General features: G+C 41.3%; 1 protein-coding gene across 1 annotated transcript in view; it reads left to right on the top strand.

Moving 5' to 3' along the window:
* Positions 1-19959, top strand: part of LOC122809553 (lipase member H-like) — a 462467-nt gene that overhangs the window by 165634 nt on the left and 276874 nt on the right. The window contains exon 4 of the mRNA XM_044081135.1: positions 17942-18043. Within this exon, the coding sequence (XP_043937070.1) occupies positions 17942-18043 (102 nt within the window). The remainder of the gene's footprint in view (positions 1-17941; positions 18044-19959) is intronic.

Genomic DNA, 19959 nt, shown 5'->3' with positions numbered 1-19959 from the left:
CTTTCAGATCAATTGCTCGTTTTTTGTGAAGGTAAGAAGAAGGGACAACCTGTGTCAAAACATACTCTTTCCACATGGTTGTCTAAGGCTGTAATTTTTTTTATACTTACCATAATAACTCTATTCCAGTCAGGGTCAAGGCCCACTTTACCAGGGCCTTGGATTCATCCATGTTTTTTTGGGCAGATTATAGAGCTGCAACTTGGTCCTCTGTGCATACTTTAAGTCCCTTTCCTAGGGCCAAATTAGGCTTTGTTAGGACCATTTTCCATGGGATCCTGGACTCCTCCTTTCACTTCCCAAATGTAGTAAACTAGGGTAAACTATCCATATAGCTAGGTTTACTGCAGCAGTGTTCAATATGATGAACATAGTACAGCTGTGCAAGTAAACTCGCCATACCAGTAGGTGATTGAATGATCACTTCCTCCTTCCTCTTGCTTTTTGATGGTTGGTTTATACCAGGGTGTGGACATTTATTGTATACTGTTCCTGCCATTGTCCTTTCATGGCTCAGCCTCTCTCTGTCTGTTGGCAGGAAAGCTCTGAAAGTCTTCTCACCCAATCTTGAATCTTAGTCAACTCGGCGCAAGCTGCCTGACAGCCTGGGCACTTGGAAGGTGCCCCAAGGCTTTGGAAGCTGTCCAGCTGTTATATCCTCTGCAGGATATAACCCATATAGCTAAGGCTACTGCAGCAGTGATCATTCAAACATCTAATGTTATGGTAAGTTTACTTACTAAACTATACTTTCTCTGAATGCCCACAGACAACTCTGGTTTTACACTGACAGGACAAAAGACTTCACAACTTTGGACCAGGTGTTCATTTCCCCTGATGATAAGAAAGAAAGAAAGAAAGAAAACAAAAAGGATCAACCTGTGTCAGAACACATGTTCTATATAGATGTCCAGTTGTATCCATTTTGTCTACTCTTGCCATGGTCAGCCCTTGTCTAATAGAACTAAAGCCCAATTGTACCATAGCAGTGGCTACGTTTACAGCATTTTGTGAAGGGATGGACTCTAGATCCATTCTAGAGGCAGCTAAGTGGTCTAATGTACATACTATTCTGAAGTATCTGAGTTTGCTAGGGCATTTTAGATTCTGGCTCTCTGTCCTTGTGTCTTGCTTTCCAGACTTTGGCCGTCATCCCATGTAGCTGCATGCTACTGCAGCAGTGATCATTCTAACATATACTGTTATGCGACGTGCACCTTACAGAAGTGAACTTTCTTAACAATAGTATGGTTTTGTACAGATATGTAGACTGCTTTGTGTAGACAGTCATCCATTGAACAAGCATCCTACTCTTCTGGCAGATGTGTCCTGAGAGTCTGACAAACATGCTGATAGATAGTTATAGCTGTCTGACATTAAACAGAAAGAGGGACATCTTGTTTTGATTTTTTTTTTGTTTTGCCAAGTTAGAACAATCTTTTACTAAGAACTGTATCGTGCATTGCTTCCAGTAACAACATCAGTTTTAAGGGTACATGGTCAATCAAGAGTCTAGAAAAGGGATCAGCAGGGTTAAATTAGCAGCAAACTCTGATGACTTGGGTCTGAACAAAGAAATAATCTAGAGATGAATGTCAACAGCCTGTTTTCTAAGTGCTGCTGTTCCTAGAATCATAGATTCACAGATTCCTAGATTGTTTCTAGGCTAACAGCCGGGGGGACTTTCTAAGCCTAGCAAAGTTTTCCCAAAAGAATAATGATTCTCTGTATTCAAACAGGACATTGAGAGCCAAGCATTCATAAGCAACTCTGTCTATAAGGGATAAGGGTGCCAGGCCCGGTTTAAAATTCATATTCCCATCCACTGGTCTGGGTTGGGCTTAAACTGGGTAATAGACAAACTCAGCTTCGCAAGGGAAGACTGTTCCAAAAAAGAGGCAGTCTCTGGGACACATATCTGTCTCTCCACCATGTTCTGTTTAAGTTACAGACAAAGTTCAAGCCCCTAGACCTTGTATTTCTGGTGCTGTTTGACTTACGATTATGCAGGAGATTTGTTGGGGTGGGGTTTGTGAATGCCTTGTGAGCCAGGCACAAATAACCCCCTCAGCAATCTATAGGAGACTGATTAGAGGGAAAGGTGCTCTGCATAAGGCAAGCTTGTTACGCCTTATATTCTTTTTGTAAGGATCCTCTGAGGTCACTCTAGTTGCTGCATTTGCCTGGTCAAGTATGTATCGAAGGGAGCATTGTACTCTGTGATTGGTCTGATAAGGGCAGAGTACAGTGGGATAATGACCTGTTTGGACCTAGATTCCATGCCCTTACTAATAAGTTGCACAACATAAAAATATTTCCTCACCACTGTGGCCATGTGGTAGTCGAAGGTCTACATGCATACCCAGATCCCTGATCACTGGGTCAACTCTTAGGGGTGTATTATTAACACAGTAACTAGTTGGGATGGTTGACTTCCCAAAGGGTGCAATTATGTATTTCTTAGCATTTAGTTTAAGATCATGGCTTTGGAATGATATGTTAGTCAGACAGGCTTTCTTGAAGAATTTTAGTGTCTGCAGGGGTGTTGATAATAACTCCCAACTTACAATCATCTGCAAACTTAGTCAGCCATAAGCCTTCAGCATTTGCTTCCATTTCAGAGAAATAGATGCTGAAAAGGAGTGAGCCCAGTACCAAGTCCTGGGGGACTCCACTAGTGACTTAAGTCTTAGTGGAGGTGACCTCTCCTATTTTAACCTCCTGGGTCCAATCAGTGAGACAGATGGCTGTCCAGGTGGTGATCAGTTACTGAGAAAATAGGCAGCGTATGTAAATTTATATGTGTAAGTAAATCTCCTCAACGTGACCATCTGAGCTCCCCGAATAAGCAGAGGCAGAAGGAGATGGAATGATAAGTTGTGGAATTCCTTGACTTTATATGCTTGTTCAGAGTTGATAAATCTAGGCCATGAAAATGGAGCTTGACTAAAAGCCTTTCCCTTTGTAAGAAGAATACATTCCTCTGCAGCAAAAGTTGCCTTGAAGGGTTTACAGTTTGTCTGCAGGAACATTTCATTGCATCAGCTAGCCCTTTTCCAATACCCCCTCTCCTGTGCCATATATTTCTGAAACGTCTAGAGCTCCATGGAAAAATAAGGCAGTCCTTCCCTCGTGTTCATGAGTATCTTGCAGTGGTATACATGTTCTTAACCTGAAAATGGGAAAGGGGAGGTAGGAATTACCACTTCCTGCAGCAGAGGAGGAAACAAGGGGGATGAACTGAAGAGGCTTCATCTGGGATCACAGAGAAGGACCAAAGCAGCATCTCGGTGGGTACTCACCAAGTAAATAACATACACCCACATCTGTACGCCTTTGACTTAGAGCTAATTTCTACACTATTGCTGCTGTTGGAAAATTGCTTTCAATTTCCTGAGAGAAACCTTTAGATTGTGGAGCAACTTTAAAATCCACAATATGAAATAAATCAGATCTGGATTATTTCAACATTTTGTTTAAGATCCTAGGTCAAGGCATGCACTGAGTAATGAAAAAACAAACCTAAAGAAATAGGAAGTGGCCTCATTTTAATGTTTTTAATAAAATACGGTTGTTTCCTTTTTATTTTTTTCTTACTGTCCATTCTAAATACTTTAAGTCCTTCTTTTCTTTCTTTCCTTCTTTCCTTAGTGATTCCTTTGTAAAAACAGTAACAGCAAACAACTGGAAACATTTCCAGTGAATGATTCCGTTAAAAGTCAAACCTAAACCAACACAACACAGAAGTCTCAGTTGCATGAGGGAACAAGCAGCTTTAATGCAGCCCTGAAATTGCTTAACATTTTTGCAAATATGACATGATTAGACAAATATTTGAGTGGAAAACTTCTTCAAAGGAGCATTAATGTATTTTTTGTGTTTTTCACTCTGTACCCAAAGATAACAACGTAGGTAAACAGCAGAATGCATTTTAAGTCAAAGATAAAGTCAAGGTGCTTATAGTGTCCCAGAAATCTTGAAGGTAAATTAATATGTAAACTGTACAAACAGATGTGATCACTTATACCTTTGGAGAAAGGCTTTGAAAAGTAATGTAATGTTGCATCCTGCCTGTACTTATAATGGAGTGCTGCCTTCTGGTCAGATTTGGTAACATGCAGTACTGAACGTCACCATTCTAGTCAAGGACTGCTAAAGTGGATTGGCATACACTCATTTGTGGAGATCTGAGACCAGGAAATGAATAAATATCTTGTATACTTCTCTGCAGGATACTTGCTATATAGAACAACATAGCTGTGATTTTTTTTAAATGTAAGGCAAGTGAATATTTTCACACTGATGCATACCTGCTGCTAGTGTTCCCGAACATTAGTATGTGTGTGTGTGTGTTTTGTTTTATTTTTTTGGCCATTATAGCCACTGCAGACCATTGGTCCCTTCTCTGACTAATTCTTTCAATGCAGAGGGGACAGGACAGCATATATAATTTGGAGAGAGATATCTTGTTATACAGGGGAATGGCAACTTTGAAGGTGAAAATTGCCCTAACCCATGGGAGGGATGACATGTCATTTACGTGTATCATGCAATGCTCCTGTATAGGTGATTGCTGCATTTCTATTCCACCTTATATATTGCTAAGACATAGCGGTGTACAAAGCTGCAGGAATCCTTCCTTCCAATCTCCACTAGAGGTTGCCCCAACTACGGCAAATAGCCACCCTCTCCTCTAAGAAGGAGAAGTGGCATTAGTTGATCAGTCACCTTTCCCCCAGGTGGCCTGCCAGCTCTCCTGCTACTAATCAATCTCAGGTTGCTGGCAACACATTCACACTCCTTGCCACTGCACCAGCAGACAGTTATAGTGTAGAGAATTTTATCTTTGTTGTTTTTATAAATTTAAATAAAGGTTATATCATACTGCAGCAGTGAATATTAAAAGTGGAAGGGAGAGGTGGTCCAGAGTAAAACAGTTGCTACTTTTTGTCCAGACTTACCAAGTCTGTCTGGACTACTTAATATTAAAAGCATATTCATTATTCAGCAATGCAAAACTCTTAAACATGTGCACAGGCCTATCTAGATAAAAGTGACACTTCAGTAAATATAAATCACTTTAGTGTGCTCCATCTTAGTTCTTCTGTTTACATTTTTATCTGTCATTCTCATTCTTTCTTTTGCTACAGACACACACCAAACAAATAACACACACACACACACACACACACATATATATATATATATATATATATATATATATATATATATATATATATATATGGGTCTACTGTTTCTGGTCGAAGTTTCAGTACTTTGAACTTCACTTGTACGAACCCACTTGTTCGAAGTACTGAAACTTCGAAAACTGACTATGGAGTCACAATACAGCTCGGAACAGGAATATTCCCTTTTCCTCACTGTAGTGCGATCTCAGAACTTGTATATTTAAGTAGGGCGGTGCACATGTTTTTGTTATATTTTTTATTTGTGAGGTGATTGGGCGCCTAGACTTCAGCAAAAGTGCACTTTCGTTGAAGTGCACTTTTGCTGAAGTGGGGCTCTAATTTTTATTTCAGTTACGTGACAATTTGTTGTAAAGTAGTAGACCTATATAAATATATATCTATAATATAATATAATATATATATATATATATATATGTATATATATATATAAATATATATATATATATATATATATGTATATATATATATATATATATATATATATATTATCTAAACTCAGAAATACCTATCAGTATCAACATAAAATATCTAAACACAAAATACTGACAAAATTGAAGTTACACCAATGAAGGACTTATGCCCTTTCCTCTCTTTTGTGTGACCTTGGAGTTGGTATATATAATTAGCAAGGGGGGGGTCTTGTCCCCTGCAACAACATTGGTTTTAGATGCGGTTAGATTTTGTCAAGATGTTTCATTTACATAATTTTGAGTTATATTTTTTGTCGATATTTTGTACATAATTTTGAGTTATATTTTTTGTTAGATAATTTTAAGTCAACCCATAGATATGTGTGTGAATGTGTATGTATATATATATATATATATACACACACACACACACACACACACACACACACACACACACACACACACACACACACATAGCATATTTATTTATTTTATTTTATTTTATTTAACATTTGTTGACCGGGAAAGTCAAACTAAGACAGAAGCCTATTTTCAGCAGAGGTCAGAGGAGAAGCACTTCAGACATGTGTCTTTGGAATGTGGGAGGAAACCAGAGTACATGGAGAAAACCCACGCAGGCACAGGGAGGACATGCAGACTCCACACAGAAGGCACTCCAGCCGGGAATCAAACTGGAAAAGCTCTTGCTGTCAGGCAACAATGTTAACCGCTGCACCACTGTGCCCCCATATGTCAAGAGATCTCACTATCCGTTGTGTTCTGCTGCATGGGCATTTCATCTGTGTGAAGGTATGGTGAGAACCATAGCTTTGTGATATATGGTAGCAGGCAAAAGTGACATCTCGGGCCTTTATGCTTTTTTGAAAAAGAAGTCTATTTGCACCTTTTGTGATTACTTTATATGTAACTGCCATCATCTTCTGCCTGTATCATCCTGGTTTTATTTCTTATACTTTGGTTTCTTTCCACCTCCCAAAATACGTCATTTGACTTTTTACTGTGAAACTATCCAGACATTCTGTATTTGTTTTTATGACCCAGATCACTGGTGGAAAAGTTTCTTAAGGATCAGTTTGCTTTCCTTGACAGCAGATGATTTAGTATGATATGTAACTGCTCATAGACTTGCTTGTGGTTATTGATTTTTGAATAAACAAATAAATGTCAGCACCTATGGGTTGGACACGCTTTTGTGACATTTACCTGATACAGGCAGATACACAGGGATCAAGCAATGTCTTATAAAAGAGTTCTCTCATTGGCTGGAATTCCTTGTACTAACTCTTATACATGTAATGTGACAAATTCCCCGCTTACCCCCCTTCAGACTGCAGAAGCCAATATAACACCACACATGAAGGAAAATATCAGGGATGTCAGTAAGAATAAAAATAACAAGGCTATTAGATCTACTAATTTATCTAAACCAAATTAATTACTATAGACCTAACTTTTGACCAGCATATGTCTATTGCTGTAAGAAAGTCCTCCTGTATTGCACACCATATAAACAAAAGGATTATGTCTAGTTCTAGGAATGTCATTGTCTCCCTTTATAGGTTCATAGGTTCATACTAGACTATCTGCCCTAGGGCATTTATAAGCCTAGCCAGAGTGTGTTTGGCTTTCGCCACCCATTTTAAATTAATTTTGTTATGCCCTTTTTCAAGGTTAGTATACTGTGCCTCTGTCTAACAGTGACACAGAAGTGATACCCGGGGTAAACCTACGATCCCCCATCCACTCATCAAGATTCCTCTTGAAGAGAGTCAATGAGGGACTCTGCCTAACCTGGACTGGGATTTTATTCCAGAGTGAAGGGAGCCTCTGGGTTATGAATCTGTCCCTCCAGCATGTCCTATTTATTTCAGTGCTGAGATTCAAGTCTCTCGAGCACATAGCTCGATGGGATTTGGATTTTCTGAAGTGCAGCGTGTCCATTAATTCCGGGTTGGACATGGCTTTATACGTCAGGCACAGATCGCCTCTGAGCAGGCAGTATGCCACTGAGTAGAGCTGGAGTTTCTTTAACCGGGCAGCATATGGCATCTGTTTGAGCCCTTTGATCCTCTTGGTGAGGTACTTTTGGGGTCTTTCCAGTTGCTGCAGGTGTCTGGTAAGGTACATCCCAAAAGGGGCATTGTACTCAATTATGGGCCTGATGAGAGATGAGTAAAGAGGCACGATGACCTCCCCTGTTCTAGATGTGAATCCCTTCATGATTAGGTGGGCTATATAAAATGTTTTTCTAACCACTTTGGCCACATGGCTGTCAAATGAGAGATTGCTATCAACTTGGGTCCCCAGGTCCCTAATTACGTCTTTCGTACTTAATGGATTACCACTTATGTGGCAATTTGTGGGCACTTTGTTTTTGCCAAAGGGGATGACTATACACTTTTTGGCGTTTAGCTTGAGGCCATGGCTCTGGCACCAGTTGTCTGTTTCTATGAGGCCCTTTTGGAGGATGCTTGTGTCGGCTGGAGAGTCGATTATGGCGCCCAGTTTGCAGTCATCTGCGAACTTGGTCAGCCACAGTCCTTCCGTGTTGGCCTGTACCTCTGAGAAATATATACCGAACAAGAGAGGTCCCAGGACTGAGCCTTGTGGGACGCCACTTGTAACTGGTTTGGAGTCTGACATGGCTCCAGCAATTCTAACCATGTGGGTTCTGTCCTTGAGCCAGTTTGCAACCCATCTAGTGACATAGGGGTTTATATTTAAGCTGGTGAGCATATCTATAATGCCCGAGTGGGGTATTGTATCGAAGGCTTTTGCGAGGTCCAGGTAGGCTGTGTGGACCACCTTCCCCTCGTCAATGGCCTTGATGACTGTTTCAAAGAAATTGACCAGGTTTAAGAGGCAGGATCTGCCCTTAACAAAGCCGAACTGGGTAGGATCCAGTGTCTGTAGGTCCCCAATATCTTTATTTATGAGGTCCATGATGATCCTTTCCATAGCTTTGCAGACTAAGCTAGTCAGGCTTATAGGGCGATAATTTCCAGGATCCGTTGAGGCACCACCTTTGTGGAGAGGGACCACTGTTGCTGTATGCCACTCTTTGGGTACATATCCTGTAGTAAGGCTGAGATTGAACAGTAGTTTTATGTTTGGGTTTAGCTCTTCTTGGAGTTCATGTAGGACGCAGCCTGGGACACCGTCTGGTCCCATTGATGCTGTGTTTTTTGCTTTGGAGAGGGCGGCTCTTACCTGAGCATCTGAGATGTCAGGGGGCAGCACTCTGCTGGGATAGATATTTGCCCTTTTGGTGGGGGTGGAGAAGTTTGCGCTGAACCTGTCAGCTAGGATGTTGGCAATGTCTGTGGGTTCGGTGTATTTTTTGTCATTTTGGACTAATTCTAAGCATATCTGGGAATTCCCACCCAGGTTCCTAACATAACTATAGAAAGCCTTGTGATTATCCTTAGTGTCCTGTGCAATTTTTCTCTCGAAGCTGGCCTTAGACGATTTTATGAGTGCCCATAGTTTTTTGCTAATACTGATCAGAGATGCCTTCCCTGTTTGGGATTTTGCTCTATCATGTAGTAGCTTCCTCCTTCTATTGTATAGTTTGTTTATGGCTGGGGTCCACCAGACAGGACGTCTGCCTTTGGAGGATTGGGTCTTGGTTTTATTTGGGATTGCATGATCCATGCATTCCTGAAGGTGTTCATAGAATGCGTTTATAAAGGATTCTGCGGTCTGGGCCGTATTTTCCACAGGCCCAGGGGCTTTGAAGGATTCCACCTCAGTTTTGAGGAGTGTGAAATTTGCTTTAGAGAAGTTTTTCACTGTGGTTTTCTGGGCAGGGGTGGGGTCGGGATGTGAATATCCAGTGAGATTAGTTTATGGTCTGATCTTACCAGTGAGGGATACACTTCTGGTCTGGAGCATAGAGTCCCCATGTTGGTGATGATCAGGTCCAGTATGTTTTCCCCTCTTGTGGGAGTGGTAACAAGTTGTTCCATAGCATTTGAGTTTATAAATTCTAGGAACCTTTGGGCTAGGGTGTTGGAGCTAGAGTAATGCTCCCAGTCTATGTTTGGGTAGTTGAAGTCGCCCAATATAATGGTGTTTGGAGAGACCTTCATATTTTCCAGTGTTCTCAGGAAGGCTGAGTGGGGTTCCTGGGTTTGGGAGGGTGGACTGTAGCAGGCTATAAACTGGAAGGCAGTTTTACCCACTGTTAGTTGCACATGGATAGTCTCTGATGCTTCGTGCTGTGCCACCAACCTGGAGGTGTGGGTATCTTTGACGAATATTGATACTCCTCCTCCTTTTGTGGTTTGGTCCAAGTTTTGGGGCCGAAAAGCATGGTATGAGGTATAACCTGGTAGTGCTGGGGTGCTCTCAGGAGCCTGAACCAGGTTTCTGTTACTGCACAGATATCGATATTCTCCATGCTAAGGAGAGTTTTGAGTGCATGCATCTTGAGGTTTAGACTGCTGGCATTGAGTAGCATTACTCTTAGTTTCTTATCCCTTGTGATACCTATGGAGGTGGGTTTGTCTTTTGAGCCTTGCCTAAAAAGGCACTATGGGGTAGCAAGAGCCTTTGCCAATATCCGAAAGCCCAGGGGTGATAGGTGCAAGCCGTCCCTAGCGAAGCATCGTGGCTTGTCGAGCATGTCATCCCAGGCTGACAGGCATTGGATCCCCTTTAAATGACATCAATACTTAAGCCAATTGTTGAAATTGATCATCTTGTCTTCATATTGTGACATCATTCTTGGTGAGGGTAAGATGCTACTCAAGGTCAGGGTCATACCGGCCTGGGCTACATGCTCAGAGAGCTCCTCTATGTCTCTTTTCATGTAGTCCAGGGAGGTATGTCTCAGGTCATTCACACCAGCATGGACAATGACTGAGTCATATTTGTACTTGCTTTGGAGTGACCTGAGTGCTTGTGTTATGTGGAGGATCCTAGCACTCGACAGGCAACTCACCATGACCTTCTCCTTGTTCAGCCTGGTGAGTGGGATGTCAGTGTGCCTGATGATAGAGTTACCTATTACAAGTGTATCAGGTGTGTTGTTTAGCCTTAAGGGCTGTGACTATTCGGCACACTGGCTTTGTGAGCTATGTGTTGCACGTGTTTTGTTTTGGGGTAGCCGTTGCTTGGGTGTCTGCTTTGGAGGTCTCTGCTGCTTAGGCAGATTTTTATTTAGAGCCTCCGAGTATGTTTTTGTGTGTTTATGTGTTTGGTTTGCTGTCGTGGTAGGTCTATGTGAGACTGGAATTGTAGTGAGTGTGGTTTCCTTTTCCTCCTGACTGGTTACACCAGTACTGAGTTGAGAGAGCTTAGCCATCAGTTTGGCTATATGGTTGCATCTCTCACATGTGTTGGAATTTGTTGGGAGGAGGAGAGGGTTGTCTGTGTACATGAGGCAGTTGTAACATTGCCTCAAGATTCTCAGATTCACCAGCTGGACCGGAGAGGAGATTGACAACTGACCTTTGGACATGCTAGAATAGTACTGGGAATTCCTTTATAATTGAAAAAAAGGGCCAATGGGGAACAAGGTACTCAAGGGGAGTTTGTAAGGGTGTAGTGCTTTTAATATTTTAGTGCTGACTTATATAATTGCTTTAGTGAGCAAGTGCCAGGTAACTTAAATGCAATGTGCTACAGGTAACTTAAATGCAAAAATGACAAACAGTAACTTTCATTCAAGTGAAACAAGGAAATAAGTACAGTAAGCAATGCAGATATCACTAGGGATCCACAGAAGCGCTGTAAAGCTGTGTTTTAGGTGGAATTAGCATTTCAGGGAAATAACAAGCAAACAAACAACAAGCATACAAACAAAGCTAGATTCAGCAGTCCTGGATCTAGTCTATGCTACAGCAAACAAGGTGTACCAATTTCAGTAAGAAGCAGTTCAAATATGCAGGCACTATAAGCCTTTAACCAGAAATTCCCAGCTCAGAAGGGCAGAGTCCAGCCTCTCCTCCCACAAGAGTGCAGACCACGAACCCTCTTAATGTAAAATAACTGGCCTGAAGCCCAAGTGCTTAAACCAGAATTAATACACTTTTAGAATAACAGACACTGAGCCCTCAATCAGCAGTTCCCAACTTAAAAGGATGTAAGCTAGCTGTCTGCCACCACAGTGCAGGCCACAAACCTTCCTAATGTAAAACAACTGATCTGAAGCCCAAGTGCTTAATCCAAAAGACTTAGAATGATAGCTACACTTTAATCAAGTTACTACCAAGCAGTAATAAATACAATTGAAGCCCTCATTAACTAATCATTCAGTATAATGTCCCCTTTGGAATGTATCTGTCCAGATACATAGCATAACTGGAACACCTGCAGAGATGCCTTACTGAAAGGATACAAGGCCTAAACAATGTGATCTACATGGACAAACTCAAAGCCCTGTAACTATACTTGGCATCCTACAGACTGCTAAAAGGTAACTTGTGTCTGACATACAAGGCATCCTCCACACCATTACTGGTGGATATACTGCACATCAGCAAATCAAATGACATCAGAAATACTCAGTCTGGGGATCTATATTTACGTAATATCAACAGAATGGTTTGGAGGGACAGGTGTATCTTGCAGAGGATACCACTTCTGTGGAGCAGACTCCCCATCCACATAAAACAAAGTTACAACCTGTCCATATTCAAGTACAACTTAGCTATATGTATGAGAAACAGAAATTTACCCCAGGACTGCCCCTGTACCTACTAATGGAGGCAGCTCCTAGATGCTTTATCTTGCACATGGGTCCCCTCAAAAATATCTATGGCATGATCCCAGTTATTCTCATTAGGAGTAACATATAATTATTGACCATGGGATGGGTGAGGCCAATCTATAACCAAATGGGATAGGTTATTTCGAGCACATTAAGGGAAACTGGCTAGACTTAAAATGGTCAGGAAGGGCAGCTAGCCTAGTACTTATCTATGAACTAAGGCAGCCCATGAACTTGGCTTGGCATCTGAAGCCAAGGACAAATACAAATAATTATTTAGTTATGTTAAAGCTAAGAAGCAACATTCAACAATGTGACAAACTCATACTAATTGATAAAACCTACTTGGGACCCAGTGGGCATTGCCAATATATTAGAAAATAAATTTAGTGAAATGTCACTCCTGAGATGACCGATTAGAGTCCTACAATCCTCATATCACTCAAACCCCCCTAAATCACTAAAAAGCATGTACTGAAAATGTGTTGCAAGGCTAAGAACACTTCCTTCTTGGGATCAGCTATCATACCATGCTGTTTGTTAAATAGAATTAAACATACTTTGGTGGAACCTGTCCATAAGCTTTTTAACCTTAACCTGGCTTCAGCCTCAGTTACGGACATACGGCATACTGGTGATGCCATTCCAGATAGGTGGCCCTACCCTTTATCCTCAAATGGGTCTATATCCTTTCTTTGACATTCTTTGAACACCTATTAATTGAAGCCGTTCTTCATCGAACAGCAAATTTTAAATAGGGCAAACAAGCAGTTGATCAACCGAGGGATCTCAAAAAAATAAAATAAAATTTAAAACCTGCGAAGGTGGGGGACTATGCCCCCATACCCACAATATGTGTAGCAGCACCCTTCACCCCCACCCCCAACTAAATATACCAACTCCGTGATTGCACTACAGTGGGGAAAAGGGCAAAATCAAGATGGTGACCAACTACTGGGTTGCCCTAGTTAAAATTTTGCCGCTCAATGTAAAGCGGCTTCGATAAATAGGTGTTCGATGAATGGCTATTCGCTGAATAGCCATTTGATGAAATAATATAGACCCCCCCCCGCAATCTATGTGACCATTGACCTGATGAGTCTTATATGTAAGACCATGAAACACATTATAACAGACTTGATTAACACTGACGTTGTAAAAGGTAGATCCTGTGTAATGATCCTGGTAAATTTCAACAAGCTGTTGACAGTGGTCACACATTACAGAGCCTACATTGATTTGGTCAAACTCTTTGACACCATCCCCCTTGCTGTCATTATTAATAAACTACATGTGTTGCAAATCGACTGTTATGTGGTAAAGTGGATAGCAAATTAGATAGAGGACATGACCCACATGGTGTTGGTGGCAGTGGTATCCCGCAGGGCACAGTGCTAGTACCACTTTTTCTGTAGTTTGTGTGGCCTATTAACAGAAATGTCCATTTCCATATTTCTGGAAAAAAAATGCCATAAAATACTGTATGGTTGCTGGAATGTATGACATTTTATGAAATGTGGCATTCTAGACAAGAATTGCCTGTTCATATTTCTTTTATTATTTTTGTAAAACTATAATTTGCTTTGACTCAGTACTTTATGCTTAGAGTTTATTTTAATTTTGCTTATACAGAAATGCACTATATATATATATATATATATATATATATATATATATAAATCGAGTAAAAGAAATGAAAAAAATACTATTGCCGCTCATGCATAATTCCCTGAATTATAGCTCATAGGTTCATAGGTTCATAGGTTCATACTAGGCTATCTGCCCTAGGGCATTTATAAGCCTAGCCAGAATGTGTTTGGCTTTTGCCACCCATTTTAAATTTATTTTGCTATGCCCTTTTTCGAGGTTAGTATACTGTGCCTCTGTCTAACAGTGAAACAGAAGTGATACCCGGGGTAAACCTACGATCTCCCATCCACTCATCAAGATTCCTCTTGAATAGAGTCAATGAGGGACTCTGCCTAACCTGGACTTGGATTTTATTCCAGAGTGAAGGGGTCCTCTGGGTTATGAATCTGTCCCTCCAGCATGTCCTGTTTATTTCAGTGCTGAGGTTCAAGTCTCTCGAGCACGTAGCTCGATGGGATTTGGATTTTCTGAGGTGCAGCATGTCCATTAATTCTGGGTTGGGCATGGCTTTATACGTCAGGCACAGATCGCCTCTGAACAGGCAGTATGCCACTGAGTAGAGCTGGAGTTTCTTTAACCGGGCAGCATATGGCATCTGTTTGAGCCCTTTGATCCTCTTGGTGAGGTACTTTTGGGGTCTTTCCAGTTGCTGCAGGTGTCTGGTAAGGTACATCCCAAAAGGGGCATTGTACTCAATTATGGGCCTGATGAGGGATGAGTAAAGAGACACGATGACCTCCCCTGATCTAGATGTGAATCCCTTCATGATTAGGTGGGCTATATAAAATGTTTTTCTAACCACTTTGGCCACGTGGTTGTCAAATGAGAGATTGCTATCAACTTGGGTACCCAGGTCCCTAATTACTTCTTCTGTACTTAATGGATTACCACCTATGTGGTAATTTGTGGGCATTTTGTTTTTGCCAAAGGGATGACTATACACTTTTTGGCATTTAGCTTGAGGCCATGGCTCTGGCACTAGTTGTCTGTTTCTATGAGGCCCTTTTGGAGGATGCTTGTATCGGCTGGAGAGTCGATTATGGCCCAGTTTGCAGTCATCTGTGAACTTGGTCAGCCATAGTCCTTCCATGTTGGCCTGTACCTCCGAGAAATATATACCGAACAAGAGAGGTCCCAGGACTGAGCCTTGTGGGACACCACTTGTAACTGGTTTGGAGTCTGACATGGCTCCAGCAATTCTAACCATGTGGGTTCTGTCCTTGAGCCAGTTTGCAATCCATCTAGTGACATAGGGGTTTATATTTAAGCTGGTGAGCTTATCTATAATGCCTGAGTGGGGTATTGTATCGAAGGCTTTTGCGAGGTCCAGGTAGGCTGTGTGGACCACCTTCCCCTCGTCAATGGCCTTGGTGACTGTTTCAAAGAAATCAACCAGGTTTAAGAGGCAGGATCTGCCCTTAACAAAGCCAAACTGGGTAGGATCCAGTGTCTGTAGGTCCCCAATATCTTTATTTATGAGGTCCATGATGATCCTTTCCATAGCTTTGCAGACCAAGCTAGTCAGGCTTATGGGGCGATAGTTTCCAGGATCCATTGAGTCACCACCTTTATGGAGAGGGACCACCGTTGCTGTACGCCACTCTTTGGGCACATATCCTGTAGTAAGGCTGAGATTTAACAGTAGTTTTATGTTTGGGTTTAGCTCTTCTTGGAGTTCATGTAGGACGCAGCCCAGGACACCATCTGGTCCCATTGATGCTGTATTTTTTGCTTTGGAGAGGGCGGCTCTTACCTGAGCATCTGAGATGTCAGGGGGGCAGCACTCTGCTGGGATAGATATTTGCCCTTTTGGTGGGGAGGGGGGAGTTTGTGCTGAACCTGTCAGCTAGGATGTTGGCAATGTCTGTGGGTTCAGTGTATTTTATGTCATTTTGGACTAATTCTGAGCATATCTGGGAATTCCCACCCAGGTTCCTAACATAACTAAAGAAAGCCTTGTGATAATCCTTAGTGTCCTGTGCAATTTTTCTCTCGAAGCTGGCCTTAGACAATTTTATGAGTGCCCGTAGTTTTTTGCTAATACTGATCAGTGATGCCTTCTTTTTGTGGGATTTTGCTCTATCATTTAGTAGCTTCCTCCTTCTATTGTATAGTTTGTTTATGGCTGGGGTCCACCAGACAGGACGTTTGCCTTTGGAGGATTGGGTCTTGGTTTTATTTGGGATCGCATGATCCATGCATTCCTGAAGGTGTTCATAGAATGCGTTTATAAAGGATTCTGCGGTCTGGGGCGTATTTTCCACAGGCCCGGGGCTTTGAAGGATTCCACCACGGTTTTGAGGAGTGTGAAATTTGCTTTAGAGAAGTTTTTCACTGTGGTTTTCTGGGCAGGGGGTGGGGTCGGGATGTGAATATCCAGTGAGATTAGTTTATGGTCTGATCTTACCAGTGAGGGATACACTTCTGGTCTGGAGCATAGAGTCCCCTTGTTGGTGATGATCAGGTCCAGTGTGTTTTCCCCTCTTGTGGGAGTGGTAACAAGTTGTTCCAAAGCATTTGAGTTTATAAATTCTAGGAACCTTTGGGCTAGGGTATTGGAGCTAGAGTAATGCTCCCAGTCTATGTTTGGGTAGTTGAAGCCGCCCAATATAATGGTGTTTGGAGAGACCTTCATATTTTCCAGTGTTCTCAGGAAGGCCGAGTGGGGTTCCTTGGTTTGGAAGGGTGGTCTGTAGCAGGCTATAAACGGGAAGGCAGTTTTACCCACTGTTAGTTGCACATGGATAGTCCCTGATGCTTTGTGCTTTGCCACCAACCTGGAGGTGTGGGTATCTTTGATGAATATTGATACTCCCCCTCCTTTTGTGGTTCGGTCCAAGTTTTGGGGCTGAAAAGCATGGTATGAGGTATAACCTGGTAGTGCTGGGGTGCTCTCGGGAGCCCTGAACCAGGTTTCTGTTACTGCACAGATATCGATGTTCTCCATGCTAAGGAGAGTTTCGAAAGTGCATCTTGAGGTTTAGACTTCTGGCATTGAGTAGCATTACTCTTAGTTTCTTATCCCTTGTGATACCTATGGAGGTGGGTTTGTCTTTTGAGCCTTGCCTAAAAAAGGCACTATGGTAGCAAGAGCCTTTGCCAATATCCGAAAGCCCAGGGGTGACAGGTGCAAGCCATCCCTAGCGAAGCATCGTGGCTTGTCGAGCATATCATCCCAAGCTGACAGGCATTGGATCCCCTTTGAATGACACCAGTACTTAAGCCAATTGTTGAAATTGATCATCTTGTCTTCATATTGTGGCATCATTCTTGGTGAGGGTAAGATGCTAGTCAAGGTCAGGGTCATACCGGCCTGGGCTACATGCTCAGAGAGCTCCTTTATGTCTCTTGAACATAGAATTTCATTTTTTAATAACCAATCAAGCTGTGTCTGTGCCTGTTGGACTAGGTGGTGTGGTGTTTTATAGTTTTATTCACTGCTGGTTGAATTTTCATGAAGTATACAAATATTATGCAATACTTGTATCGTCCTAGCCTAGCATCAGTTTTACACTAGTGTAAGGGTTTTGACTCACAGCTCTACAGTCTAGGACTAATCCTTATATGCAGTCATTGCCTCTGCACAGACTATAATTTCTTCCCCTGTCTGTGTGCACTGTTTTTCCCAGAACTGTACTTTTCTTCCAACTCTCAAAAGAATACTCATTTATTGGACACTCCACACCATTCATAAATATTGTGTTTTACCCTGTCATTGTAGTCTGGGTCATGACTCATGGAAAAGGGTCTGTTTAGGAGCAGATCACTTATTCACTTGGCTAACAAGTAAATAAAAGTTAAATAAATAAATAGATAGGGATTTGCTGTGATGCCCAGTATATGTCGTTGTTTAACTCTACGAATAAGTGTGTGCTTATTGGTACTTCTCTAACATGTTGATGTTTTCTTTGACTGCTGCCACTGTCTTCCTTCAGGCCTTGATCCTTTTGCTCGCAGATTTTCTTCTACTGGACCAAGCCATCATTTGGACTACACAGATGGCCAGTTTGTAGATGTGATTCACACAAATTACCAAGGTACGTGCAATATGCTTGAAAAGGGTTTTTGCCTATTACATTCATCATTTATTTTTTCAGACAGGAGTGTGTAAGTGACTCTGCTCAGCTAGTAAAGCTTATCATACCTTTCAACTGTCCAAATTTATGCAGAATGTCCAGATTTTTTGCCTCATATTTTTGGTTTGCTTCTTATGAAATATGTGTTTTTCTGGCAAATCAGTGAGAACTGAAGTAACTACATAATAACTAAATAATGACACATCAGTTTCAGACTTTATATCCTTCAGAACATTCATGCTAATATAAAACCTTTTATCCTATATACTTTCTAATCTTGCAAGGGCAGTATTTCAAATCTGTCCCTATTTTTGGACACCCCCCCCCCATTATACTAGGCTTTGTCCAGATTTCTCGCTTTAAGAGGTTGAGAGGTATGAAGCTGATGCTTTGCTCATGTTCACAGAAGGCAGACACAGATGGCATCAAAGAACTGTTGAACGCCTTTAAGGATTTTTTTTCAAATGTAGGTAACATGGTAAAATGCTACTCTCTTCCCTTATTCAAGGTGTTTTCTAGATGATCTAGGATCAAAAGTACATAAACCTTTATAATAATCTTTCATTATAAAGTACTTTGTGTCTAGGCTATGCCTGTACCACTTATGTACTTACTAATTCACATTCTGTGTGTGCACATTCACGTGTATGTGTTTCTTTGTGTGTGTGTGTGTGTGTGTGTGTGTGTGTGTGTGTGTGTGTGTGTGTGTGTGTGTGTGTGTGTGTGTGTGTCTGTGTATATGTATCTGTCTCTGCATGCATGTATTTCTTTGAGTGAACAAAGTGCATATATGTGCAGTGTGTATGTAGTTAATATGTAGTTAACAAGTGTTTTTTGTTGTATGCCAGAAAACGTAAGTTAGTCAACTCCTGTTAATGAAGATTTGGAACTACTGAAACATAGGATGGCTAGATCCACGGCACTGAAGTATTGTTTGTGCTTCTGAAGAAACAGATCATCCTACTAGTAGCATTTCTGAATTGTACATTTTGGCTTTGTATCCTTTTAAGTGTGAGAACATTTGTAACAATAAGCTGTAGTCAGTTATGCACAAAAATATGATGTTGCTTCAGAACTCTGTGTATAGGACAAGCATGTCTGAACAAGCCTAGTCCCTGTATAACAAACTAAACATGAAACAGTTATAGCACGAGCACACTAACAAATCTTTGTATTTATTGACCATAACAAAGATGTGTGCGTACAGAAAAGTCTTATTTTATGATTGCAATAATGCATGAAAGAGATCAGTTCAGAAAATGTAGAGTATAACAAGTATATATTTAGAGGCGGATAAGGAACCCATGGCCCGCCTAGACCGACGATTATTTAGTGAGCCAGTTGTACTTATTTCATAGCTTCTCATGCAGCCTTTTCTCCCCACTCATGAAAGGACAGCCTTATGTAGATCTGGTACATTCCAGAATTCAGTTACTGTTTTACTCTTATTACATGCTCAGGGAGGCTTTACTACCTAGAGTCTGATATATGCTTTTTGTAAAACTATAGGTGCAAAATGCAAAGTTGAACTACTGAAATTAATCACACAATTCTCTGAGAATTGAGGGGTAACTGGTATAACAATTAACTAACCTTTTTTTAACAAGACTGAAATAGGGCAGATAGTAGTACTGCTTTGCGAGTTGTAGCAAGACAGGTTAGAACCTATTTTCTTTCATCTTGATCTCAGCTATAGCTAAAATCAGAGATTCAGTCTTGAAATGACGGAAATAATTTTATGACATTTAAAAAGCATCTGAGTACTGGACCCATGAGGGAGCTCAACAGAAAGAATGGGTCAGAAAGCTTCCACGTACTTCACAAATTTAACATATAAACTTCAAAACAACTAGCTCAACAGCTTTCATGCAATATAC

This window comes from Protopterus annectens, chromosome 8.part0, assembly GCF_019279795.1.
Source record: "Protopterus annectens isolate FY-2018-M chromosome 8.part0, PAN1.0, whole genome shotgun sequence".
Lineage (NCBI taxonomy): Eukaryota > Metazoa > Chordata > Ceratodontiformes > Protopteridae > Protopterus > Protopterus annectens.
The sequence above is the reverse complement of the archived record's forward strand: the minus strand, read 5'-3'. Positions and strand labels throughout refer to the sequence as shown.